This window comes from Bemisia tabaci, chromosome 10, assembly GCF_918797505.1.
Source record: "Bemisia tabaci chromosome 10, PGI_BMITA_v3".
Classification (NCBI taxonomy): domain Eukaryota; kingdom Metazoa; phylum Arthropoda; class Insecta; order Hemiptera; family Aleyrodidae; genus Bemisia; species Bemisia tabaci.
The window spans coordinates 33,263,079-33,290,617 of record NC_092802.1 but is presented as its reverse complement, the minus strand read 5'-3'; the positions used below and the strand labels follow the sequence as shown (position 1 = coordinate 33,290,617).

Below are 27,539 nucleotides of genomic sequence, written 5' to 3'. Positions count from 1 at the left end.
GCTGAAATGCTTAATCTTTTTCAAGGCTCTTACTCAAAGAAAGGCGACCATAATGAAGTATAATAGCTGGAAACCTTTGACTAAGGCCATCTGTAGTAAATGATTCAATGTCAAAAGTGTGAAAGGCAGAAGATAAATAAAAATATCCATTAATTAAGTAAATAATATTAAACTTTAATGTACATGTACTTTGGTTCAAGTAGTTTATACACAAATCAAATAGCTAACACTGTTCAATACAAAAAAAAATTATTTGTGCGATGAAATCAGAATTTTGTAATGATGGCAGCTTTCTTCATTTTATATTTGATACAAGACAATGATTATTCAATGGCAAGAATGATAATTCATTAAGGCATTGCTTTGTGGTACAGTGATACTTTGACACAAATAGGACACATCTTCCAGAAGGAACTATTCATCTTGCAGCTTAACACACTCTATATGAATGTAAAAAGAGCATACATTTTTAGCACCTGTAAATTGACGAAAATCAAAATTCGTCTGTAAGAGAGACACTGCAAGCTGAAAAGAATTCAATTTCTTGTATCCTGCTTGAAGGAACGTATCTTGACTGTGTTGTTTCAGTATTTCTACTTACACTTAATTTTTTCATGGGAGCTAGGACCATTGCACAAGTTAGTCTGAAAATTTCAGAGTCTGCTCTTACGAGGGTAAAGGAAACTAACCAGAAATTTCTGCAAAATTCCTGGGACAGTTTTCCTGTAAATGAGTAAAATGTAAGTAAGAAGTACTGTAACAGCGCAATCGAGATATGCTCCTTCGTGTGGGAGACAACGATTTGTCGGACATAAGAGATGGATTTAGGTAAGCTACTGTAATTAGCACCACATTATCAATATTTTCTTGCTTTATGTGTTTAATATTAAGTTGAAGGTACCAAAGTCATGGAAAAAAAATTTCAAAGCATCATAAGAAAAATTTCAGTGGTGAATTATAGAACTTACCAACAGAAATTGAATAGAAATAGAATTGGGTGAGATTTTTCTGCTGACATATGTATATTAACTTTTTTTCTAGAGGTAGATTACCAAAAGAAACAAATGGTGCATCCATTTCACACCAGAACTACGCCTATAAAATAATTTAACTGGCAGTAAGTTAGTCCAAATTTCTAAAGTTTACTCTATCAGAACATGTGTATTTTAGCCTGAGATGCAATGAGCCAATCTCTCATGAAATTTAAAAAAAAATAATAATTTTTTGTTGATCTCCTTCTCACTGATGAATTATTTGAACAGCTAAGACCAAAATAGACGGATTTACTCCCAAAAAATAAATTGCTCTTCGTTTTTATAATCAAAATGTAGCAGTAATACTGGCATTTAATTGGCGTTTAGTGTAACAGGCGATCATTATTGCAATCTTTATATCATGAATTTATTCATTTTTGTAGGAGGAGGAATTTTTTTCACACTAGTGAATCCCAATCGCTAAACACTAAATACCCATTCAGTAAAGGAACCGATAAGGTACTCCGATAGGGCTCATTACTTTTATTCCTTAACATGAAAATGGGATAGAGTTGTGCCTCGGTATCTATTTGAACATTTTCAAGCTTAATTGGCAGTGATGGTGAGATTGGAGGAGTCCAATCTCAATAATTATGTCCTAAACCTTAAGAGTCTCTCTTAGGAACTGGAGAAAAACTAAACAGAATCAATCAAACTTAAAAACCTTGAGGCCATAACCCTCAATTTTGAATTCTTCTTTGTCTAGTTTCCTAATAGTCCAGGCGCCTGGTAGCTAAAAATGAGGCTACCTGGAATTTTTGGTACACAGCGATTTTTTTGGCTTACTTTATGTTTTTTGGGTCGCTGAATCCGAATCTGAAGTTTCCGCACGCGTATCTGGTGAGCATTTTCCGCTATTTTGAAAAAATGGCCTAAAAAGGCCTTTTTTTGCGGTTTTTTTGATATAGCGGCTACGGATGAGGAAAAGTCCCGGATTTAGCTAATGTTTTGAATAGCTGACAAAATTTGGAAGAAAATGGTATATGAATATGCTAGGTTTGCTCAAAAATTGAGGAACCTCGGATTTCGGAACTTTAGAACGCTTCGGAACTTGGCTGACCGCGGCGAGCCGGATCGCGCGTTGACGGGTGCGCCGCGAAAACGTGAATAGGCGCGATGTTCACGATGCTGTATCTTCCTCAATTTTTAAGCAAACCTAACATATGTATACACCATTTTCTTCCAAATTATGTCAGCTATTCAAAACATTAGCTAAATCCGGGACTTTTCCTCATCCGTAGCCGCTATATCAAAAAAACCGCAAAAAAAAGGCCTTTTTAGGCCATTTTTTCAAAATAGCGGAAAATGCTCACCAGATACGCGTGCGGAAACTTCAGATTCGGATTCAGCGACCCAAAAAACATAAAGTTGGCCAAAAAAATCGCTGTGTACCCAAAATTCCAGGTAGACTTACCAGGCGCCTGGACTATAAATTGAGTTTACTGGAGTTGCACAAAGCTGTATTTTGAAAGAAAAATGAGTTGAGAGTAGTTTTTTTTAGTCGCAACTTTTCTCTTGTCAAAAATTCAAAGTCTAGAAAAAATATTTTGAACGTGAGAATAGTCGTGAAAAACTAAGTCTTATGAAAGCATCAAACTTGAGACCTCTTTTCCCTGTTTAAAACTTTATGAACTTGTTCAAAATTGATGGACAGCCTCATTTTTGTGCAGCTAAGAGGGATACGGCTTACCCTGTTTGCGCTTGTCTTTGATTAATTCCCAAATAATGTAGTTTTCATTATTTGCATTCAAGTTTTGTCTAATTATATTTCAAGAAAAAAGACATTTTAAAGGCATTGATCATTGGTGAGGGAGGAATTTTCAGGAGCACCTATTTTTTTAAATTTCTTAAGTTAGCTGAATGTGAAAAACGTTTGCCTGAGAAGTCCTGGATATTTTAGAACATCATTTACTGCTGAAAAGATTCGCTAACAGAAAAGCTTATTAGATCAATCTAAAAAAGTATTTAAAAGTAGGTCAACATAGAGAGAATTAGTTTTTAAACAGAGAACACTACAAAGGATAAGAAATTTCACGAATCTCTGAATAATTGTTTGTAGTTTGTGTAGAGGATCTGCAAATGGGCTCTTTTTTCTTGGAGACTTTGCGATGAAAAAAAAGGAAGAAGTAGCAAGTGAGTGTTGAGTACAGCAGGAAGGCCGAAAGAATTCTAAGGAGACAGTCTCAAATTTTGATCGGTTCAATGAATTGAAAGTGTCAAAATGAAATCGTTCGAAGACTGTACAAATTTTCAACAACATGCTCTACAGTTATGACTAGTGAAAAATATAACTACAGTAATTTACTATCAGGATAAAGTACTTATTTACATTTAGAATTATTTGTTTATCTCATCATTATTTTTTTAAATTCTTTCATTGAGATTTCCCAAGAATAGGCACCTCTTCTTTGTTTTTAAGGAACAAAAAATTAAAAACTCTTTTACTTCATTGATCTTTAGTAAAAAATAGATGAGTAAAACCTGAAAAATTAATAAAACGAATTAAATTTAAAATTTTATTCAATTTGTTGATTTACTTGTATAGTCTCCAGAGAAGTTTTTGTCAACCTGAAAAATTGATCGTAAGTGACAAATGTTTCTGTTGCTGAAAATAATCTCTCTAAAGCACCTAAAAGATATGCAATCTGGTAACCGACAAAAGGAACCTTGAGGAACGTAATACGTGCATTAAAAATTTCAGATTCTCTGTTGATTTGATTTTAGTTGGTTTTTCAATTAAAATTCAAATCAAAGTAATCATCATGTAGCTATTTTGAGAATGATCAAAAACTATCAAATGGTTTCCAATGCCAGTTCCGCTGATACAACAAAATATAAGGCAATGGTTGTATTTTTTTCTCCTTTATTTTTATCAATTCTTTGGCATGTTAATTCAAGAAGAAACGGGCGTAATTTTTCAGATCTACAGGCTGATCGATGAAATTTTTTGTTGATCAATTAGACACAACCGCAATTCTTGCAAATTTGCAATATTGGGGATTGTCCATTTAAATTTACAGGGTTGTCCAGGGGGTCCTGCGCTGCCAACACCAAACATTACCTTTGTAACTTGAAAAAAAAAAAGAAAATAAATTGAAATAAAAACTCAACATTTTGTGAGTCCTTCTGGGTTATAGAACACTACTTTTAAGACCCTCCAAAATATTAGAAAGATCCCTCTGAAAGGGCCAAGTTTAAAGTCCGAGGCTTAAAGGGTGGGGTGGAACTCTTAAATCACCCTCTATACAACACAATTGATATTCGTTCAGGCAGACTGTCTCACTGAGAGTCGATTATTCATTATGAATTTAAATGGAGGATAAGCAGTACTGCAACTTGGGAGAGTTGCCTTATATTGGATGAGACAAGACTAAGGTGAAATAGAGTAAAGCGATTGCGCTGATGTATTGCTTGATTTCTTACTCATATTTTCGGGTTGGATTATCGATAAGCTCTTAAGACTCCTCCTTCCTGACCAACAACAATTCAATTATCCACTCCTATTAGATTAACAATGAAGGAGTCTGTCACTTGTTATGCAATTAATCAATTAGATCAGCTACTCCATTTTATTAAGTTATTCATACTGTATTCATTGATTGAGGATGAATATTGTACCCGTATTAAACAGAAGATGAGTTCTTTGGATTTATATTTCAAGAAAAAACACATTTTTCAAAACTTGTGCAACAATAAAAATTCTAATTATGTCAATCCATTTCGTCTTTTAATTTTAATTTTTTTTTTTCGTGGTACTGTCCCCTTACACTTGGGAACTGCCTAGCATCGTCCTTTTTGAGTTTAGAATCTAACAACAACCTTTAACCTCTTGGCAGGAAAAGAGCTCTAAATTTTTGCTAGAAGCTTCGTACTTACTTATATACCATTCTCAGAATAACACAACCGACTTAACAATAATTTTCCAACCAGATCAGCAACAGTAGTGTAATCAACTACAAATCCGTATAAATAAGTTGTAAGAAATTTTGATCAATTCTCATCCATGGATGGACGATTCCAGACTTCCTTTCTCAGCTTGGAGATAGTCTTCTCCCCTGTCAATTTTTCCTGAGTTTCTTAAAAAAATTTGGAGCAAAAAATTTGTTATTTTAAATGCAAACAAAAGTTAATATTAAGTACATGTTCATTTAGGATGTATGTATTTAAAAAGAAAAATTCCTGTCATTGAAATTATTTGGCCAGAGATTAATCAACAGAAAGCGTAAGATGCAATAGATGTGTTGTAGTTCATCATCAGTTAAAATGATAAAATATTTGAATAAAAGAGATGAGGATGCAGTTTTTTTTTTCTTTCTCTTCATAACTTCAGCAGCAGAGCTATGATTATCATAATTTGTTTGTTGGTTTAATTTTTTCCTCCAAAATGTGTCAGTTATGTTTATGAATTTAAGTGGAAATCTTTCATAAGAATGTCCGCGATTAGCAAAACCTCAAATTAATTATTTATCGGTATTGTTATATTACGTCCAAATCTGAAGTGATACTTCAAAAGACCCAATTAATCAATCAATATCATTATTAAAACTGAATTTCAATGAATTTTGAAAAGCACAGAAGAATAATTGGTTTTACTTCATAAAATGACTGAAAGTTAAATTTCAAAGCGCTGTCATCGTAAATTGACCAGGTTCTTTTAAAAAAGAGCTTTTGAGTACGTAAGGTATTCTAAAATGACTGAAAGTTAAATTTCAAAGCGCTGTCATTGTGAATTGACCAGGTTCTTTTAAAAAAGGAGCTTTTGAGTACGTAAGGTATTCTAGAAAAGGCAGTTAAACGCTGATAAGTAATCACAAGAAAAGAAGTCACAGGTATCATGAAACTGTTGAGAGACAAAGTTTTATCAGAAACCTGTGACAAAATACAACATAATAAACGAAGGAAAAAAAGCTGAAAACAACATTGTAAAACCTAAAATATTCACAGCCTGGTCACACAGAGTTTTTATCAGATTATTTTACGTTATTATTTTTGTTTTTGTTTTCTGATCAAAAATGACTGCCTGCGTAATTTCGTTGAATCATCTCAGGTTTCAATTTGTTACTTTTAGCCTTTTCTCCCACAGTTTATGTACAAAAAGTTACTATTTTTCAATTTTTTCCTGTTTAGAGAGGAACTTTATTCTAGTATCCAAAAGAGGAGTGCGCACAAAAGAGGAGTAGCGAAAAATAAGGAATGAAACTTTTTGCATAAGGTTAAAAAATAGAACGAAGAAAAAATACAACACATTACAGTTCTGTCTTCTCACTTGCTAAGGAATGAGAATAATTTGATGAAACGGTCATGCCTTAGGAAACTTGAGGCCGTCACTTGGACAAGGAACCACGTTACATGCACATAGTTCTTTTTAGCATAAATACCTCCAATCATTTTTAGTATTTAACTGCCAACCAATCAGAATTAATTTTAAATGATCTTTAAACACGCTTAATTAGGTTTATTAATTCAGGCAGGAAAAAAATCTCCTATTCTACTCTACTCTCTATTCTAAAGGGTTTTGGCTCACAGGTCTGAAATGAAATTACCAGTCAAACTCTTTTTCTAAGAAATTATTATTGCCTGATGTGAAAAAACTAAGGATTTTCATTTTCAGAGATGAGGGCAGTTTTAATTGATAAAATGACGAACTGGCTTTGTCACTTGGAACCTCCTGATACAAATGGGGGAAAAATATTTTATAATCAGATACACTTTGATACTTCCAAATGTTCTATGTTAAATATTGCACTTGCAAAATTAAGTGAAAAACCATCATTAAAAAAAGAAAAAAATTCATCCTTTCTTTCAGAACGGTGACCCATTCCGTGCAATCTTGTCTACTTAAAGATCGCATCATTGTACACACGTGTCAGATTTTTTGCTTTACAACATTCTACCTGGGTAGTGAAAGTAAGAAGGATATCGAAGATTTAAAAGAATAGAACTGTTGACGCTTTAGGTTTATTTTTAGAATCAACCTTTTCATAACTTTTGAAGCCCATGAATTTTCTTTATTTCTTGAATGGAACAAGGAAAAAAAAACAAAGATCGGAGGAGGCCCTCAGTAAAATCAGTAAAAAAATAAATTAACAAAATTATCAGCTTTTATAGCGCATGTCAAACCAATGGTAATGATGTGCAGATTACTACAAACAGTTGTGGTTAGACGCATAAGTCATTCAGACAGAGATGGTTTGTTTTTCATTGTAAAAGGGTTCTATTCAGTTCGGATCGTACTTTTTACTTGCCCACCCTGACTGCATGCTTAACTGTAGGTCTCAAAACAATTTCAAAACTGGGAGCAAAGAGCCAGGAGGCTTCGCTGTGCTGATTTGTTCTTAAAAATACTATTCTTAGAGAGGGGATTGTGCTCAAATAGGTGAGCTTTTTCTGTCCGCCGCAAAGATTTTGGAAACAACACTGAATTCGATGCACAGTGGCTAATAAACCATCTCTTTCTTCAGATTCATTGTGATACCTCGTCATACATAGGAGGGAGAATAGAAAGAATTCCTATCTAAAAGTCTGCTCTAAGTAGATTTTGAGTCTGGGCAATTGACCTGGGTGGCCATTTTTCAAAAAATTACGAGACCATCCCATAGTGATTTTTTTTCACTTGGAAAATCAAAGTTGGCCACATCAAATGGTATTGAGATCACAATAGGGCGAAGGATTAAAATTATACATTTTTAAAACAAGATAAAACAGATTTGGCAGCTGATGGCATAACAATATTAAGTGAGCAACGTATTTTACAGAGATTCAATTAATTTCCTAGTATATACAAACGTGAGACTCTGCAGTTCGTTCTTTGTAAGTTGGTTCTGCTAGACGCTGAGCTTGACTCTCGAAAACGCTCCCCCTTCGGAAATCATAAATCGGACTTACCGACCCGAAACCTGTCAACAGATTATTTAAAGTACATTTTTAAGTAATTGTTCCTAGATAGAAATCGTTTCTGATAGTAATTTTTTTTAAAGTAAAGTTCTCATTTTTAATGTTTTTTTTCTTCTTTCAAGGTAAAAATAACAAAGGCGTCCAGTTTTCTCTTTTTTTTCATGGACTCTTGATTCAACTTGTGATGGTTTGGTCAACTTGGTTGGACACTGTTGAGGTCAACATTCAGGGATATTCAATTTCTTGCTAGGCAGGTACATGCCTCTTGCGATTGAAAAAACCACCCCCCTGTAGGTAAAGATAACTATTCTAGCCTTATCGCCAAAGCCAGGGACCCCAGAAATTTGGCACTCTTTACAATGAGCCTCTGCACAAGGTCTGAACTAAAAATAAACGTCATTTGTTTTCTCCGCAAAAATTTACTGAAAAACGATTCATACAACTGGAAGTTTGGAAATCAACTTTTGAACTGTATACCAGCAAATTTTTATGAATTATAAATTTTAAGTTTTAAATTGAATAAGGTAGAAGTTATATTATACTGATGAAGTCATTCGTACTTTTGCCATGTAACCAATTTTAATTGGAATTAAAAGAAGTTGATTTTTAGACTTCCTGTTGTGTGATTCGTTATCATTGTGCAATTTTGAAAAGAAAACGAGTTGAATAATGCCTTAGATCATATCAGGGTGTCTAGCATCAGGATTTTCCTGATTTCATCAGGGATATGGAGAAAAATCGGTCGGAAAATCAGGATTCGAGAAAAGTTGGCCGTCCAATCAGACTGCTTTCGCATATGCTTATGCAGAAATTTTAATTTTGCCCAGCAAAATTTCAGGATTTGACCAGGATTTGAAATCAGGATTTCTCAAAATGGAAAAAAAAAAAAAAACTAGACACCCTGTACCTTGTCAAGAGGTCCATTATCATCCTACAAGACCTAAACTTTTTCAACATCTACTTTAGGAAATCTTTTGAACATAGAGATTCCCCTCTTATGAAACAAATAAAGGAGCAGAGTTGAAAGGAGAGAAGATATTTTGACTTACTTTCTCTTCGGTGACAGTCGGGTGGCAAACCGAGCAATTGACGCTCTGGACAGCTATGTGCATCAAACACAGTAGCTATGCAGTCGCTCTCACTATGATGGGAAGAGTGGGAAGGGGGAGGTTTCTCCCACTGTCAAACGGCGCTATTGGGCAGAAAACTTCTGGGAGGAGGAAGGGGGGGTGGAGGCCTCGATGGTTGTGATAGATCCCGCACGCAGTGTTCCGATGCAGCTGAAAAGAGCCAAGCAACTTGTTAGTCAGGATGTCAAAAATCAGTGGTCCAAAGTTGATTTTTTTTGTTAGCTCAAGCTTCGAGGCGTTTTGTTCTTAAACGTCAATGGAGATGTCGCATATGTGAGGAATTTGCGATTTGACTATTGATTCTTATGTAAAAGTTGGCGAGAAACACGATGGTGCGACTGGTTTTCTCTGAAATCAACTCCCAAGCGTAAAAAAAGCTCTCCAGTTGAGGCCAAAATGGAGGGAATATTCCACGCTATCTTGAGAGTCCACTTCTACATCAAGACAAACTCTTCAAGCAAAGATGGGGAGCAAATACATTAGCAGTGATGCCATGTTTTCAGTTTTAGAGTCCCCAAAGAAAGCGGTAGCCCTGTCAATGTATTTGCTCCCTATCTTTGCATGGAGAGTTTGTCTTGATGTAGAGGTGGACTCTCAGGATAGCGTGGGATATCCCCTCCATTATGGCCTCAACTTGAGAGCTTTTTTTGAGCTCAGGAGTTGATTTCAGAGGAAACCAGTGGCACCATAGTGTTTCTTGCGAACTTTTACATAAGAATTAATAGTCAAATCGCAAATTCTTTACATATGCAACATCTCCATTGTAGAAAGGAAAATTTTGCCAACCAGAAGTTGCTCTTCGGCAGTATTTCACAATTTTGTCTATCTTTTTCGGGCAAAGTCAAACCAACCAGTCTTATCCACATTGTGTACACATCGAGTTTAAACATTTTTAATAGGAATAAGGAGTTTTTCTATCGACATTAGGTTGGTTTCTCAACACTTCCTCATAGTTCAATTCACTTTCGAAGACTGGAAATGATAGAATCTACTTTAGATAATTGAAAATACACAGTGATGAGAAGCGTCGTTCGTCGTTTAGAACTGCTTCAATGCAACAGAAATTTATCAGTACAATGAATATGTAAGTACACAATCAGAAATGAAAATGAATTTTAGAAGATAAGTCATTTGGAGTACAAGTAAAAAGTTAAGGTAACAATAAACTCATAAAACCAAATACTACTCAATTACAGCTTGAATTAAAAAATGCAAGAAATACAGCACTCAGATGTTCCATATTCTGAGTTGAATTATGGTAAAACGTAATTAAGAATGGAGAAAGCTCAGCTTCTAACTAATCATAAACGTGAATTTTGACGTCCTTATTTTGTTTCCATGAGAGGATTTTGTTCCTTTGTAAATCCATGGAAAACTTACGATGCAGGGAGGTATGTAGTATTTACCGATGTAAGAGAGGGAACTACAAAGGGCTATGCATAGTTAGGGAGAGAGGTTTCTTTGGAAATGGATAAAAAAATTTACCTCTTGTCAAATCCTCAGAAAGACTGCATCCCCTCAGATTTTTAAATCATACAATTTCAAAGGCAAAAGTTGCATCAATTGCATCCCCATCAGTTGCAAAGGATATTATAAAAAGCACTAATGACTCTTGATCAAGTGGGGCCCAGGTTTGAATGTAACACATTTTTTTTATTATCCGATGACCCGACTCTCTATACAATACCAAAAATGGACCGCACTTAGCAAAAAGGAACCAAGTCACATCATTTATTGTCAAATTTAACTGGACAATTGATTTTTTTTCAAAGAGAACGATCGTGCAGATTCCTTTGAAAATTTTTAGGAATTTGCTTTGCACTATGCAAAAAATTCACTGAAATTTGCACAAAAATCTGTACAACCGCGTATTCATGTAAAAAATTAAATTGCCCAATCAAATTTGGCAAAAGCTGATGAGGCTTGGTTCCTGTCTGCTCAACGTGGTCCAAATCTAGCTTTCATTGAATGAGTCAAGGTGGATTCTGGGTACGATCAATATATTACAAATTTTGTCCATTTGGTAGATTATTTTGGAAAGATTGAAATTTCAGTCTGTGGAACAATCAATTTGAAATGTTGGTGCTGAAAATAATATTCAAAAATCTTAAAATAAAGTCGAAAGTACTGTTTCCATTTCGCAACCAATTTCAATCTATCAATATAGATTTCCATTTCGCAACCAATTTCAATCTATCAATATAGATAGATACCTATGTAAATGGCACAAAAGCACGAGTTGAACATTCTTCATGGCAAAGATAGCCTTACTTGCAGAATAAAAATCTTCTGCTAACTTTGCGATGATAATTTTCATCATAATTTTAACTTTTTTGCCGACATTTAATTCTACTATTTGCCTACATTTTATTTCTTATCACTTACTCCATCCTAGTAGCAACGAATCTTAAACAACTCTTTCATTTCAAAAAGACAACTCTTAAAAACACTGTTTAAATGTTCATTTTAGGTAACCCTTTTTTGCTTTTTTTTTGAGTAAAATTTACGAGCGGTAAAATTCAAGTAAAAAAGTGTTATAAAAATTCCTAAAATATCAACTATAGTTTTTCAACAATAAAAATGTTTGAAAAAATGTTTAAAAGCTACAGTGATATTTTAAGATTTTTTTTAATAGTTTTTGAGAAATGTTTGAAAAGGACATTGCTATTAGGGTAGTTCAATTTTTAGTTTTGGAGTTAATTTTTTAATCTTCAGCTGAAAGGGTCTATGAAAGAAAGTAACTAAAGAAGGGTGATGGAAGGTAATACTAACCACCGTATTGCATTTGGTTTCTGCTGCCAGGGTTAACAGGAGGTGACATCGTGCCGTCAGCATCATAAAGGGATGCTGGGAGCACGGAAGAAGAAGAAGACGACGCTTAAAAAATTACAATCAATTTTTACTTTCTCATGTCATCCGAATGGAGTAAAAATTTAAGATCATCTACTTAAAATTAAAAGAAGAAGCAGAACAAAATAACATACATAAACAAAACATTGAATAATTATTAAGAACCGAAGCACTATGCGGTATGCCCTTTTTCCAACTGCAGACTACAAGACTTTAATTCTGAGTTTACGATTTCCAAAAAGGAAAACTACACCCCAATGGCATTAGCTGTTAGCAAAAATTAGGAACACTCATAAATTTCGAAGAAAAAACTTTTAGTAAACTGGACTGAATCGAGGTACGGAGAAAAAAGAACACCCTCGTGTCAGGTTAAGGATATTCTTTTCTCTACAGATAAGGTTATTTAAAAAAATGACAATTGAACCGATATTTTTTCTCCACCTCTAAAATCCAAGTTTCATGGAAGATGGAAAAAAGGGTGTCATTCAGCATGCGCTTAGTATTTTGAGCCCAGTTCCAGCACTTCACAAAGGTAGGCAGATACTTCTCAGACACATAGATACGTCTTTGGGGCTCAAAAGATTAAGAGCGTGCTGAATGGCACAGTTTTTCCAGTTTTTCTCGAAACTTACATTTTGTCATTTGGACCCTTCAGAAAAGTATCGACTCAATTGTTCAAATGTCAATTAGTAGACAGAACATGGAAAGAAACTGGAGTAAAAAAATATTAAGTAGCGATGGAAAAAGGGAAGAAAGACATTAGGGAAGAAGATAATTATTATTTTTAAAGAAAGTAGATTTGCTGCACTTTTTCCATTTACTTCTATAGAAAGCAAAACTTTTAAAGCATTGATTGGCTAAACTCGAAGCATAAAATAAAACTGTCCGTGGAACCATTACTGAACGGAGCAGGTAAAGCACTTTTATTTTATTATTTGTTCCCAAGCCTATAACTTAACTTTGTGTAGCACATGGGTGAAAAGCAGATAGTTTTACAGTACTTTTAATCTCAAGACTACGTGAATCAAAGAAAGAAGAAAGAGTTTGATCAATTTGTTTACTCAGCAACTTTGTAATTAAAAGGCAGTGAAAAGAGTGAAAATAGTGATAGCACTCAAATGATTCCATTATTTACGTTAAAAATTACCTGTAGATAAACACGCATACGCAGAATGCCTTCTTATTGTGTTTTTACTTAAAAGAGCCTGTCTTTCACACTGGTTCATCACTGCCATGCAAAGTTCAAAAGAAGAGATCAGTTTCTATAAGAGATGTTTCTGTGACTCAGAGTATTAGCCAAAAATTATACGTAATAGTTACTTGGGAGAGACATTGGGATCGTATGTATCTAATTTTACAGAAGCCATTCAAGAGAGACTTGAAGACATGAAGTTTTTTAAAGAAATGAATGAGTAAAATAAGAGCACATTTTTGGCAATTGGACGAGGCTAAGCTGTTGGCATGGGGCTTAGGACTCCTTTAAAAATTCATCTCTATTCAAAATTAGGTGATTTTTTGAGCAATCTTCTGCCAAAAAATTGTTTACATTCACAAAAACTGACTTTGCATTTTACAAGGAGTTTAAATTAAAAGTGAAAAGATTTTATGACCAGAATTTGGGTGAAAGGTATCTCTCCAGAGGTAGATAGGACTAAAAATAGTCAGTTTCTCAGTGACATCTTTGGTTCCTTCCACATCTGTGGCCTCCTACCTGTCCCTTAAGGCAATAGATAGGTTCAATCCACTCAAAAATATGCTCTTCGTGATTTAAAAGATGTGTAATTCCCAAAAAAATGTTCTAAGAGGTCAAAGCTAAAATGATTCAACCAAGAAAAAAAGTATGTACCATACCAAATCATAATTTATTCCCTTAATTGGCAAACATTCTGGTTTAAAGACAAACTTTCCATGTAGTAGTTTAAAATTAATGTTTTCTCTATTCAGCTGTTGTTAAACCGCAGGGTGATCATTCATTTCCACTGATATTTTGTACTGTTACAATGGAAGTGTGTGAAGCATTAAAAATGACTACGCAAAGAGTCTTATTGGCTAAACTCGATTGGTTGAAGTACATATATAAAAATGAAGAAATAATCATCTAAGTCACTGTTGAGTGCTCGCAAGAAGGTCGGAAGATGAAGGGACAAATTTTTCTCAACTCTACAGCAATATTTGATTTTAAACAAGGTATCCAGTTTATTTGCCAACTAAAGGAAATAGGTCCCTAGTTTAAAATACGTTGAAATGAGAAGTTCATTTCCCTACTTCAGGCGTTCAATCAAAAATATCTTTCCATACCTATTTACTGAAATGTCTTCCTGACATGCAATATCACAGCTCTTTTTACAAGTTTTATTTTTTGATTGCTACCATGCATGTAAGAGTTTAAAACAAAACGAAACAAAAGGACTATAAAACATGAATGGGAAGAAGTTGGCACTTAGAAACACAGCATCTTCATCGAAGGAATGGAAATGAGACGCAATTTTATGGTAGGATTTACACAGGAAATCCATTGCAAAACATTTTTTTGCATCATTATCTGAAGCAAATTTGTTTTTGAACCATTGTGCGTATATTGTTTCAAATATTTTTGCTCAATATTGTTGCAGTATGTTTTCACAATGCTAAAATTAATTTTTCAGCAAATGGATTTTGAATTAATGTACGAGGGTCATACAAAAAGTTAGTTCTGCTATTTCATACCTGCCAAACTGAAAAGGATAAATCAATTCGATAAAAATTTTCTTAACAAATATATTTTTAACATTTAAACAAGCTTGTTTAAAACAGAGAATGTGTCTGATATGCTCTTCTGAACCAATGTTATTAATCTTTTTCAGTCCTGAGAATATGAAGTAGTGGAACTCACTTTTTGAATCAACCTTCTACTTCTGCTTGGTGTTTGTAAAGAGAACTAAAACAAAAATTGTGTATGCAAAATTGATAACCTTCAATAAAGGAAATATAAGTATACATATTTCAGCTTCATAAGACTGAGAGACTAAAATTCAACCGACACCAAATAAAGATTAGAAATCGAGAAATAACTTGAAAATATGGTATCAACTCTTCAAACAGGCAACAAAAAAATTTTGGCCATTCTACAGGGAAATTCAAGGATGAAATTATGTCAGCATTCTGATTCTACAAGAACTAGAGAGAAAATATGTATGGCAGACTTTCAATTACATGTACATTTAGAGCAATAAAAAAAGGCACAGAGAACTGCATGCACTGGGGCAAAAAATGTAGCTTGAAAATTGAGTCGTACATAGGGGCTAATTTTAATCCAATTCGAGATGCTCATTTTAAAATAGACAAAGAATTATCATAGACTTATGTAATGTTTTTTTAAAAGATCAAATATTGGGTTGAAATCAAGAGTTTAAATAAATAACGAGAAAATAAAAAACTTAGGTCGGTTTAAGATGCTTTTCTGCACACCATTTACTCTCTACAGGATAGATAAAACAATGTGAAAATGATCATCTCGAGTGTGACTAAGGATACCTTGCAGAAACTGGCAGTTTACTAACTCATCGATAATAGTGAGCAATTTGGATTTTGCTTTCATTCCGGTACTGCCGTGCCAAGGAAAAGCGCCGAGTGAACTTTTACCACATCTTCCCTCAGTAAATATTAATTTTTGAGAAAAGTAATGAATATTTCTACTTGCAATTTTCAGACACTTTAGATAATATTTTCATGGAAATTTTCATAGAAATTTGACGAAAAATATTCACAATTTTTCCTGAAAATTTGTGTTTCATCAAAGGAAATTTGGAAAAGTTGAAAGGTTCACACAGCGTTCTTCCTCAGCGTGACAGAAATTCATTAAAGTACAAGATTGGTGGAGACATTCAAATATGATTCTACACATTATAAGGTATAAGGAAGGGTTATAATGCCTCAAAACCCAGAGAACTGCAAGTTGAAGAGGTTTAGCAGCAAGTATTTAACAAATTCCGGCAGTCAAACAATGTGACCATTAACTTTTAACCATAAAAATATAAAGCTACTTCAGTATAACAGGATGTTGAAGTTTTTTTTTACTTTGTGTACTTCAGTATAGATAAAACAGAACATCAGTTTTTGGTCGATGATTCCACTTGAATTCCATTATTTAAAAACGTAGTTTACAGGTATTGAAGGGCAATGGTGCAAGAGGGTGAATCCGAAAATGGCATTGTAAATTCAATGATGATAACTTGAAAAAAAAAATTGTGAAAAAAGTTTCAAAATGAAAATTCAAGAGGTGAATACCTAATGGCGGCTTAGGTTCAATAACACACATTTTATAATGGTCTCTAAGCGGTAGAAGAGGAGCTCCGTGGTTTTTGGAACAGATTCCCTAATTTTTCCCTGAAATTTTTCATTCACTGATAAATCTCGGTTTTTGCCATTCCTAGACACCATGTTTTGTGGAAGAATTGGACATATTTCTGCCGAATAGAACTATGTGGATTAAGACACGAGCCCTGAGACCCATAAGAATATATGTATAACAGGGCTCAAGTCATAATGTACTTATAGTTCTGTTTGACAGAAATACGTCCAATTGATGCTCAAACTGATGAAAGCCAGGAAAGAGGACCAAAGTGCGTGCAGTTCTCACAAATTAAACAACATCAACAACTACTGATTGAGGCAAAGAGAGCTTACAAGTATCTGGAAGAGGTTTCTCCTCTGCCACCATCAAGGCTGCTCTTTCGGAGGGCGGCAGTCGTTGATCAACGCAGTTCAACAAACTTCTGCAAATTATGCAATGATGTATTAGTACAGCCCATCCAAGACTTTTTCTCTTTGGCCTGAACAAGTTAAAGAATTGAGGAGCTTTCTGGAAAAAGGACCCATTCCGAAAAATTGCATTTGGGAAAAATGCACTTAAAGTTTCCATAATTACTTCCTGGCCATTGATGGTGACTTACATCAGATATTGGACTCAAAGCTCCAATGTGACTCACCATCATTGGCCAGAAAGTAATTATGGGCACTTAAACTTAATTTTTCTAAAACAGGATTTTTTCGATGGGCCTTTATTTTAAAAAGCTCCTCAATTAGATGGTAATTGTCAAGTCTTAAAGATAAGCAAAAACTAGCAAAATCTGTCTAAAAAGACTCGTCCCTGGCTATGGTTGTGGTTGAAATGATGTGCAACATATCGCATTGCATCAATTGGGCACAAAATCTTGATGTTTTCTAATTTAGTAGTCAGAAAAATAATGGCAGAGAAGATCTAAGGAGTTATTTGTAGTGAATAAATTGCAAAATTCAAAGAAACAAAAACAGGATTCGACTTTCAACGCTTACATTTGATACCAGAACTGATTGCTGTACCAATAAAATGTGGTATTTTTTTTTGAGGTCAAATACTGTTTTTATTTCTTTAAATCGTGCATTTTTTTTTTTTCATCATGGTACCCTAAACTTTTGATTATTTGGATAAGACACAATGCAAATGCAGATTTATCTAATTCGATTTGATAGTTGCAATAGCAGTGCAATGAACCAGGGCAAGCCAATTTTGGACTGCTACGTACCAATTTTGGTTGAAATTTTCCATCATTTTGATATTTTTGGAATTTGCTCCTAAAGAGGGTGGAGAAATGCATCTTTAAAAAAGATAATCATTTCAAGCATGTAATGTGCTATTTCTTTTAGGGTAAAAATAAAGTTTTTACTAAATAAAATATAGAAGAAAATATAAGTATACCTATAGTACCTATAGAAGAAGATACTCTTCTTTTCAATGTAAAAATTTAATGTGGTGAAGCTGATCAGAAAAAAAGACTAAGTTAAATCCATCACTTGGATGGATTTCCCTACATTTACTCTCCTTTCAAATATGGTCATATCTACTTGAAATTGAAAGACAGACAAAAGATCAGAGGCAATGCCTCTAGCGATGGCAGCAAATCACTAAAATTCTGATGTTACAAAAGAACGCATATTTATTTGCAACGAAAAGTGGAAAATATAAAACAAAATCATAGCCACCAGGCAATGGGATGGATATGTTCGTTGAGTGCAACAAAATTGACTTAAAACAAAAATAACAAACGTAAGATTGTGCAATAGTTAATCCTTAGAGAGCTAATACTAGGAGGGTTGTTTATCACGAATGCTTAGAAGAATGAGGATGTTCAAGAGTGATGTTGGTTATTTTAACTCTCTTTTAGAAATGACTTAAAAGCATTTTTTTGATCTTATTGTCATCCTTACAGACATTCATTTCAAACGAAAATCGTGAGGTAACATGTAATCTCTTCAAAATTTTACAACAACAGATGTCAGAAAGATGTAAGCAAGATATCGGTGTTTACATTTAACATTAAGGGAATGGCAAATTTACAAAAGAGATTATCTGTAGAATCTAACTTCCATTCGATCTGTCTTCAAAATATTTGTTAATATCTCACTTCGGAGGTAATTTCCAAACTTTTTGTGGTTGTGAAACGTTTTTTACACATGATCTTGAAGAGAAAACGTACTACTCCATTGAAGTTAACATAAGTCTAAATAAAAACTCTGTTGAGCATTTTAACTACTTAATTAATCATAAAATAATGTAAGATTTTGTATGTAAAATTATTGCGACATTTTGCAGGATTATATTCAGGATTTTTCAGCTTACACAAATATAAATTTTGAAAAAAAAAGCACCATAGCAGCAGTATTCCGACATTTTTCATTTTTTCCTTTTAAGAAAATCTCTACTTCATTGCTTAGAGTTTTCACACACTCTACTTCACTGAGAAAATGAAAATCATAAGTCTTGAGAAAATCATGTTACCTGCTTGATTTTTTCTTTTGAAAAATATAGTACGATGGGAAATTTCGAAAACTTCAAATTTAAATATGTGCTTCGTATCAGAACAAAGCCACCAGAAACGAAGTAACACACTTATTATGTTTTCCTTTGCTTTGAACGCTTTTTTCTTATTTTGCATACAAGATGCTATGAAGGTACATAGTTGCACTAAAATATTAACTTCTATTGACTTGAAAATGAACCATCTAAACCTAATGTGATAATTTAAACATTTTAAGTGATGCTGGTAATGTAGTGCTGAAAATAACTAATAAAAATTCCTTAAAAAACAAAAGCACGAACACATGGAAATTAAAGTAAGCGTAAAAACTGGCACACAAAAATGGGTTGTTCTTTTCTGGCAAATAAAGGATAACAAAAATGTGATGGAGTAAAAAATTAATAAAACAAAAACAGACTTGAAGGTGCAAAAACTGAGAATTAAATGAAAACAAATTAAAACGGCGATATAACTCCGGGAGAGAGATCAATACTGTTAACTTTTTTTGATCTATTTTAATTTTGATCATGACTAATACTTACTCAAAATGTTGATTCAAATACCTATTCAATTTATACTATTATTAAGTTATACTTGCAGAAAGTACGATCATTACTACATTACTAACCAATATTTAAATTCTAAACATGGAAAAAGACTCTTTGTACCACATATTTCAATCAATATACTCTGTGTTTTCTACGATAGAATAATTTTTAAATTTCCCAACTTTTAGGTTTTTTTTTAAGTATGATAAGGCCCGGATGGTACAACAATTGATGAGCATGTTTGTCCCCTCCCACATATAATAAATATTTGATTCAATATGATATTAGTTCCTGTGCTTTTAGAACCTCTGTACACTGGTGTATTAGCACCAAAAGTTAGCAGAAATTAACATGAGTCTCATTTGGAATTCAGTAGTGTACAGGAGAAAGACTTCCACTAAATAGGAATAATACTTAATGTCAGAGAATTAAAAGGAATTCATTTTAGAGTGAACTTTTGAGGCTTCGCAGCCAGAGGGATGGAGTTGAAATCATCTACATATACGTTGATGTTGAACCAGTAAAAGCTTTGGTTGTATTTAGAGGTGTCTCCTCAAACGCAGGATTTGCTTGGGGCTGCCCTCGTGTGGGCGGAGTGTCACCGGGTTTACTGTAAAGAATTTTTAAAAGCAAAAAACCAAAATTAAAAGATAAGAAGAAAAAACTCATAACTGAAAAGAATAAAAAATAAAAATAACTGAAGAAAATTTAAGAAATTATACTGGTAGGAGACATGGTTTAGGTGGACATTAAAAAATGATGATGTATACTTCAATATGCCAATGATAAAATAATGTAGTTGAAAAAGTAAGTAACAGCGAGGAAAAAAGCGACACAGCCTGGAAAGACACGGTTTTTTAAGAAAGGTAGTAAATACAACGAGATGCAGCGACAAGCATTTTAGGAGATCAAGACTACAGGACTCACCCATAGAGTCTACTATCATGTAAACTCATCCTTTGGTAGACACAAGAAACAAAAGAGAAACAAAGTGGATGAAGTAACAGAAAAAGATGAGTGAAAAGAAATCAGGAAAATCACTTCCTAAGACTGATCCTGCTTTTAGAGCTAAAAAAATCTTTTAAATAAGTTTGCAATGATAGAAACTTAGTGACTTCTAATTGGACCGCGTTGAGCGGAAAGGAACCAAGCCACATCACCATGTTTTAATTAATGCCAAATCCAATTGGGCAATTTAATTTTCTACTTGAAAACGTTTGTGCGGATTTTTATGCAAATTTCAGTGAATTTTTTGCATAGTGCAAAGTAAATTCCTTAAAATTTTCAAAGGAATCTGTACAAACACTCTCTTGTAGAAATCAAATTGCCTAGTTACAGTTGGCAATAGCTAATGTGGCTTGGTTCCTTTCTGCTAAACGCAGTCCAATTTAAGAAAGCTGATTTGCCCCTTGATATTATGAAATACAGGAGGGTGCTAGATGAAAAAACAATACACAGAACAGCTTCCTGCCATCTGCCTAAAGTAGGCATCACAAGTGACATATACACTCATGTTGTCAGATATATCAATATTTTTTAATTTTTCCTCTGAAACTTAGGCACACATTTTCATGAAAATTTCAGGGATTAATTTTGATGACGAAAGAAATAGTAGGTAAAATTTTCAAGAAATTCGGTTTGTTAGTTTTTTCGAAAAAAATTGGACAAGTCTAAGAAGTTTGGCAATATAATGCCGTGCTGAGGAAAAACGCAGTATGAACATTCGAGAGTTGCCAAACTGTCTTTGATAAAATGTTAATTTTTGAGGAGACTTGGGAATATTTTCCTTTGAAATTATCAGATAATTGAGATACGATTACTAATTAAATTCTATGAAAATTTGGAGGAAAAATCTTCACACGTTTCTCGGAAAATTCGCATTTAATAAAATGAAACTTGGCAATGTCTGAAGGCTCATACAGCGTTCTTCTTTGGCACAGCAGTATAGTGCCAAAGCAAGAGTGGCGCTTGTGATATTTTAACTGCAAGGTGACGACATAGTGATTATGTTGAATTTCTAGAGCAATCAATCCATCAAGACAGGAAATAGTTAATTTAAAATCAGTATGCACGAATGGTACGTACAGAGGCGATTTATAGAATGCTAATGAGCAGGTCAAGATGATAGTTATACATCCAATCTTGATTACCTTTCTTGTAAAGACGATGAATATTCATCGATCAATATGCCAAAGGAAAAATCAGAGGAAATGTTTTAAACTGTGTCTTAATGATTTACACTTTTTTACTCAACATTTCCTTCTCATAAAGCAATTGATTTCATTATTTTTCTATTACCATTTTTGAGATCAGTTAGACTTCGTACATTTGAAACAGTTTACTGTGTGCATTTTACGGTAACTGAAGGTGACAACTCAAACATTCAGATTCATTTAATTTTTTTCAAGGAAATGCAATTTTCCTGCTGTAATGAATGACTGGAGAGCTAAGGTAGGATGTAAGTGGCTTTTAACAGACGGTTCATGATGAGATTTGATTAAATTGACGAAATGAAAAATTCCGAGTTGTTAAGGCAGAAAACCTAAAAATAATCTCAATTGTTTGAGTCCTTTCAATTTTTGACACTTGCGCATATTTTGAGCTTCTACAAATTTCTTGGAAGTGGTTGAAAACGTTATTATTAGTAATTTGAAATATCCTTTGATTCAAGCAAATGGCAACTTCTCTGAAACCATGAGCGATTACAATAATAGAAATTTTTACATGCCGTTGTACTTACCTGAATAAAGCTAAAATTTCTTCAAAAGTTTTATTTTTAGTCTCTGGAACTTTTTTGTACGTGAAAATCCAAAAGATGGCCAGAAAAACGCTAAATGGTAAAAACGTGTAGTTTTCTAGGGCAGTCTGGAAAAATGAGAGGACAAAACGGATTAGAGAGAGACCAAATCAATTCCAAACATTTTGAAGATAGTAATTGTGGTTAACACGATAAAAAAATATTTCAATCTTGATAATAGTAATTACAGTAAACATTCCACAAATTTTATAAAAAAAATTGCTAAAAAGAATTTCTTAAAACAAAAATTTTAACAATATCTTTTAGAGTTTTTAAAAATTGCTTTTTGAACGTCTCTGCTACTAGAGTAACTGTATTGGATGCTGTAAAATTTCCTCTCATGTTTAATTTCAGACAGAACTAAAGAACATCATTAATGGAAAATTTCAAGGAATTTTCTGAAGATTGCAAAGAATATTCTTCAAAAATCTCAAGGTAGAATAATGATGTGTTCCTTGATCAGAAGAAACAAACAAAAAAAAGAAAGAAGAAAATAGTAACAGGAAAGTTTATGACCCTAAAATCAGTTAGGCTGCTCCTGGATAGTGTTGCCCATCTTCAGAGTTAATTAAACAAAATGCCAAATAAAATAATTTTTAGGGCAGTTCAGCGATATAATTTTTTCTAAAAAAATGCTCATTGATAGCAAAGAATATTACACTGCAACTCTGCCATCCTAAAGCAGAATACCGTGTGAGATTTCATACATTGCCGAATTTCCTTTGATAAAATATGAATTTTTGGAGAGATCTCTGAATATTTTTCTTCGAATTCTTCAGAGAATTTTACTCCCTATCAGATCTCCTCAAAACTGAACATTTCATCAGAGGAAATCTGGCAACACTTGAATGTTAACATGGCTTATTCCCTTAGCATGACAGAAATTGATGGATGAAGCAATAGACAAAGAAGACATACAGAGTATGAAGCGATCTTATTGGTTGTCCAATGGGTGGTTTTTATAGGCTCAGAAAGAAAATAATAGATCAACCATAGGGTCTCTCGCGGGTTGCTGTTAGTTAGTCTATTAGCTACCTCTTCTGTCCATTGCAACCACCCACTTCCACCAATTGGGTCCCTCTGCATCCCTTTATCTTCTTTGTCTATAGCTTTGTCTATCAGTTCCAATAATCGGCCCGCTGGACTGACTGAAAAAAAACCTCGACTCACCTTCATTGGTAGGAAACCGATTCCAACAACGAAATTAGCGATCCAATTGACAAGAACCGCTATCGACATAGCTGCTGGCCGTGGCCCTTGAGAGAACAGTTCGGCAGTGATCATCCACGGGATGGACCCCGGTCCGACAGCAAAGAATACGACAAACATGAGTGTAGAGATGACAGACAGGTACGACATCCAGTCGATCATTTCCTGGACAAAACCAAAAAACTCCTATTGGACGGTAGAACTTCGTTCAGGCCTTTCCTACAACTCGAGTTAGTTGCCTAACCTGGAGGAATCTACTACTGGTGTACTAAAGTAAATTTAAAGGATTCATGCTAAAAAATTAATAAATAACAATGATATTGCAAGTATGTTAGGCTGTTGACATAAACTAATCATTGGCCAAAGTATGTTCAAGGAATCAGCCGGAGGGTCAGACAGATACTGATACCAACAGGCTGAGTGAAGTTAGGCTGCCTGGGTACCTTTGGACTGCATTTTGCAATTGGGAACTTTAGTATTAAACTAGGTTCAGGAGGAACGTATACGTACCATTAGTTTCCCTATGCACATAAGTGTTTTCACAGATGGGCCAGAAATTGTAGTTCCCAATTGCAAAAAATAGTCTATTTCTAAAAAATTTTCACGCAACCAGAAAGCGTCGGCTACACTTTTTGGTGGAACATATTGATGGCCAAAAAAGCCACGTGTCTCCATTGCGGTGTTTCAAAATTTCTATTACTAAATTATTTTTTTGAAGGAAAACAAGCCAAGTTTATAGCTTGAAATATAAGACAGAATATTCTTGCAACAGAGAGGAAAAACTGTAGACATTTTCAAGAAATTATTTTGACCAGTTTTCAGAATAAAAAATAAAATATGACAGGAAGCCTGCAACGTCGCAAACATACATAGGTGTTTTGCACTTGGGGCATCTATGTAAACGCGTCTTAGATATTGTTTAATATAGTTTCAAACTAGAAACTTCATCTTAAAATAATTATCTGACATAAAACTAGAAAGCTTTGAGATTCGATATGTTCAATTATTTTTGAGAACTGTAAAAAAAAAAATGTCAACTTAAAGTTCCTCTTTCTTTCCAACAACGTTTAAAATCAATGATTGAGATTATTAGAAAAAATCCTAATTCACACCTATTTTAATTTTTTTCATTCTGAGTTATTCAAATGTAACTATCAAGAGAGCAATACTGATAAATTTTAAAAAATTGATTACTGGAATCCTACGGCCACATTGAGAATTTATGACCGATTTAAACTTACGCATTCAGACTTACGATTTTCCATAGTGATTCGCTCAAATTCATACTCTAAGATGTAAAATTTGGCCTACCAATTGTCTCATTGAATTGAACATCCAGATTTTGGTCTATACTTTCATTAATTTAGATACATGTATACATCAGCCAAAAATACTTTTCATTGGAACAAAGTACAAATTTTTCCACTTTGAAAGTAGGAAATTTGATCGATGGAAGAAAACCCAATTTTTGCTGAACATAAACTAAAACCAGCTTCATGAGAGAATAATGACTGATTTATCACTTAACTCTGTTTGATAAGATTAAAAATGATAAAAACAGGAAGTGATGGATTTGTTAGGGGCGTATTTGACGTACATGTATGACATATTTGTTAGGAGTAATTCTCCGAAGAAAAAACTAGAAAAAAAATCCCAAACGCAACTCACTTTGATTGTTGCTATGTTTCAAGGTTTGAAGAAAGTTTTCGCGTTAGAACATCTAGGAGTTAAAATGCAAAAAGAATGAACTAACAGGCTAAATTTGTTAGATAGTACTCTGTACGGTGAAGATAAATAAAGCTGTGTGAATTGAATAAATAGATTAAGCATAATTTTGGATAGCTGGCTGAAATTTTGATCCGACAGCTTGTAAATTAGCGTGTCTGTGTGAAATAAGTCTTAAGCGATGTGTTGTGTCGCATTAATAGTAGCATTGTGGTGGTATGTTAACGGTAAATAATCTTAGCATTAGTGTGTAGCTAGAGCTCGTGGATTAAACTTACTGTCTATAAGCAGCGAGAGTGTCGGTAACGTTTCTATCGAATGATTAATGGCTAAGGTTGAAAAATGCATACCTCAGATTGCAACTTTGTACGTCTTAGCTCATGTTTTATTCAGAGGTGAGGCTTGAATGATCGATTACCGATATTTCCCCATTTGAAGCCATTGTAACAAATTGATTATTAAGGCGATCATTGCTAAAACCCTGTTTATTGATCCTGTATCGTAGATTTAAATGGGTCAAAAATTGATATATCGCAATGCACGCCACACCTCTGGTTTTATTCTTGTAGCGGAAACCATCCAATCGTTGGTTTTGAAAGTTTCTGAGAATTTCCTTCACTCAAAATTACAGGAAACGTTTTAATTACTTTTCCTAGAGGAAATTATGAAACGATCAAAGATTTCTAAACGCTGCAATGAAAATATGCATTTTTCATATTTAGTTATCATTATTCTTGATTATAAGTGCAAAAGAGGAAGCTGAATATCAACAGACATCCAAGAGGTTTTATGGTAACCTTGTGACTTTTCAGTAGCCCAAAACTAATGTTTTACTTGCAAATCATTGAGTGGTGATGCAGGGAAAATAAACTCAAGATAATTAACGGCAGTAAACCAGATTCCCTCCTCCAGTGAGTTTTAGGAAAGTTTTCGGTTTACAAAAAAGGGACGGGAGGGCATAAGAAGCAGAACTAAAATATAAAAATAAATTAATGAACAAGAATGATGAAAAAAACATGCAACTGCTGGATCCTTTTGCGCTAATATCAGAGATCCGCTGAGGAGAGTTACATTTTTTTGTTCCAAAAATAGTATAATTACTTTGAGCTCTCTGACCCCTCTAAGTTTTCATTTTATCACGATTCATTCTACTGTTTTAATGGGCCGATTTTCATGAGTTTTGCGGCTATAAATAAGTGATAGTACCTAGGTGAATTGAGCCTGCTCTGTTGAAAGTATAATCTAATAACAGAATGTAATATGAATAGTCTAAAAAAATAAAATATTCTGTTGCATTTTTCGGAGGTGAGATGAGGTAAATCAATATATAGAGGTGGAAAAATAAAAAACTTTCATAGACTGGCGATTTCATGCGTTGATTTGTTGCTCTTGAAAGAAAAACATTTTTGGAGCCCTGTAAAGAAATGATGGATGGGGGATTTTTCATTTCATATTATTTTCAGGGCTTAAATTTGATTGCAGAGACCAACATGATAGGAGAAAAAAAAGAACATAAATAGAAAGTGAAAATAAACTGCAAAAACTGGCAACTAAAAAACAATCGTTTTTTTCATGCAGTTTACCAGTCCTGGTGTGCTGACCTGAGGAAAGAAAGTAAGCATGTTTAAAAGCATTAATTACTAAAGGTCACTCATCCAAAACATGGAAAGTAAGTTAGAAGTTTCTCATGATAGTGCATTCAGCATTAATATAATAATCCAATTGATAAACGGGTGAACAAAGGCACAAAACCAAACTAATAAAACAAAGATCTTTTAAAAGCATGTGTAGCTCGTTGTAACTTATGATTCACCACTCTTATTTCCACAAGTTATAGTGCCATGGGTGAGAAAAAATGAGCTAAAAACTTCCGTTCTTTTAGAACAAATTTACATCTTAAAATTCAAATTTCCACTTGACAGGTACACAGGGTTTTCAAAACCTTAACAACTCAGCAATTTCCAATAAAAAGTATTATCAGAAACTTTCCATGTCTCGACAATAGACCATTCATAGTTACCACAAATTGGCTTAATCGTTATCGTGAGATTATTTTGAAAAAAAAAATAAAAAAAAAAATTAGTTTTCTCAGTCTAAAAATTACAATTACTGACCAAAATTCATAAAATTGAGAGCTTTGGCTGGTGAGAGCAGAAAAAAATAAATTTGCAACATTTAGTAGTCACATATGTCAACCACCTTGCCAAGTTTACCTCAATTAAAAGTTCCCTAGAAAAGCAAAACTGACTGACTGTTCATGAAAGTCCCGTTTCAGATTTAACAAACTTCGAAACGGCAATGGGCCAGTATCCACAGTTGAAAAAATCACATATTTTCTCTTCAAAATCTTACGTAGAAAATGATTGATACAATGAAAAGTTTGGTATTCACTCAAAATTAAATTATACAGTACTTTTGCAAGGCAAAGTTACGCAAGGAAGGAGAGAGAGGAAAAGTTTTAACTTGGCATGGGAGTTGACGCTCAGATCAACTACTGATGAAAGGTGCCGTTTGAATCAAAGTTTGATTGCAAATTG

The 27,539-nt window shown here is 33.8% G+C and overlaps 2 protein-coding genes across 7 annotated transcripts in view; both read right to left on the bottom strand.

Moving 5' to 3' along the window:
- Nucleotides 1-153: 153 nt before the first annotated feature.
- LOC140225594 (uncharacterized) lies at nucleotides 154-17,702 on the bottom strand. 2 transcript variants are annotated; one of them, XM_072304978.1, is made up of 5 exons: nucleotides 16,574-17,702; nucleotides 13,056-13,136; nucleotides 11,831-11,935; nucleotides 8,978-9,208; nucleotides 154-7,930 (listed from the first exon to the last, which is right to left on the bottom strand). In XM_072304978.1, the coding sequence occupies exons 1-4, from the start codon at nucleotides 16,806-16,808 to the stop codon at nucleotides 9,111-9,113; spliced, it is 519 nt and encodes a 172-aa protein (XP_072161079.1). In that variant the 5' UTR covers nucleotides 16,809-17,702; the 3' UTR covers nucleotides 154-7,930; nucleotides 8,978-9,110. The 2 variants fall into 2 exon arrangements, with proteins under 2 accessions (XP_072161079.1, XP_072161080.1); XM_072304979.1 differs by lacking the exon at nucleotides 11,831-11,935.
- Nucleotides 17,703-17,844: 142 nt separating this feature from the next.
- Glut1 (Glucose transporter 1) overlaps nucleotides 17,845-27,539 on the bottom strand; it is a 204,750-nt gene continuing 195,055 nt past the window's right edge. For 2 of the 5 annotated variants that reach the window (XM_072304974.1, XM_019052167.2), the window contains 3 exons: nucleotides 23,239-23,463; nucleotides 22,012-22,136; nucleotides 17,845-19,881 (listed from right to left, as the gene is read on the bottom strand). In XM_072304974.1, coding sequence (XP_072161075.1) covers nucleotides 19,767-19,881; nucleotides 22,012-22,136; nucleotides 23,239-23,463 — 465 coding nt within the window. In that variant the 3' untranslated portion in view covers nucleotides 17,845-19,766. Of the gene's footprint in view, nucleotides 19,882-22,007; nucleotides 22,137-23,238; nucleotides 23,464-27,539 lie in introns of those variants that run through there. The other 3 variants (XM_072304977.1, XM_019052175.2, XM_072304976.1) reach the window with 2 other exon arrangements.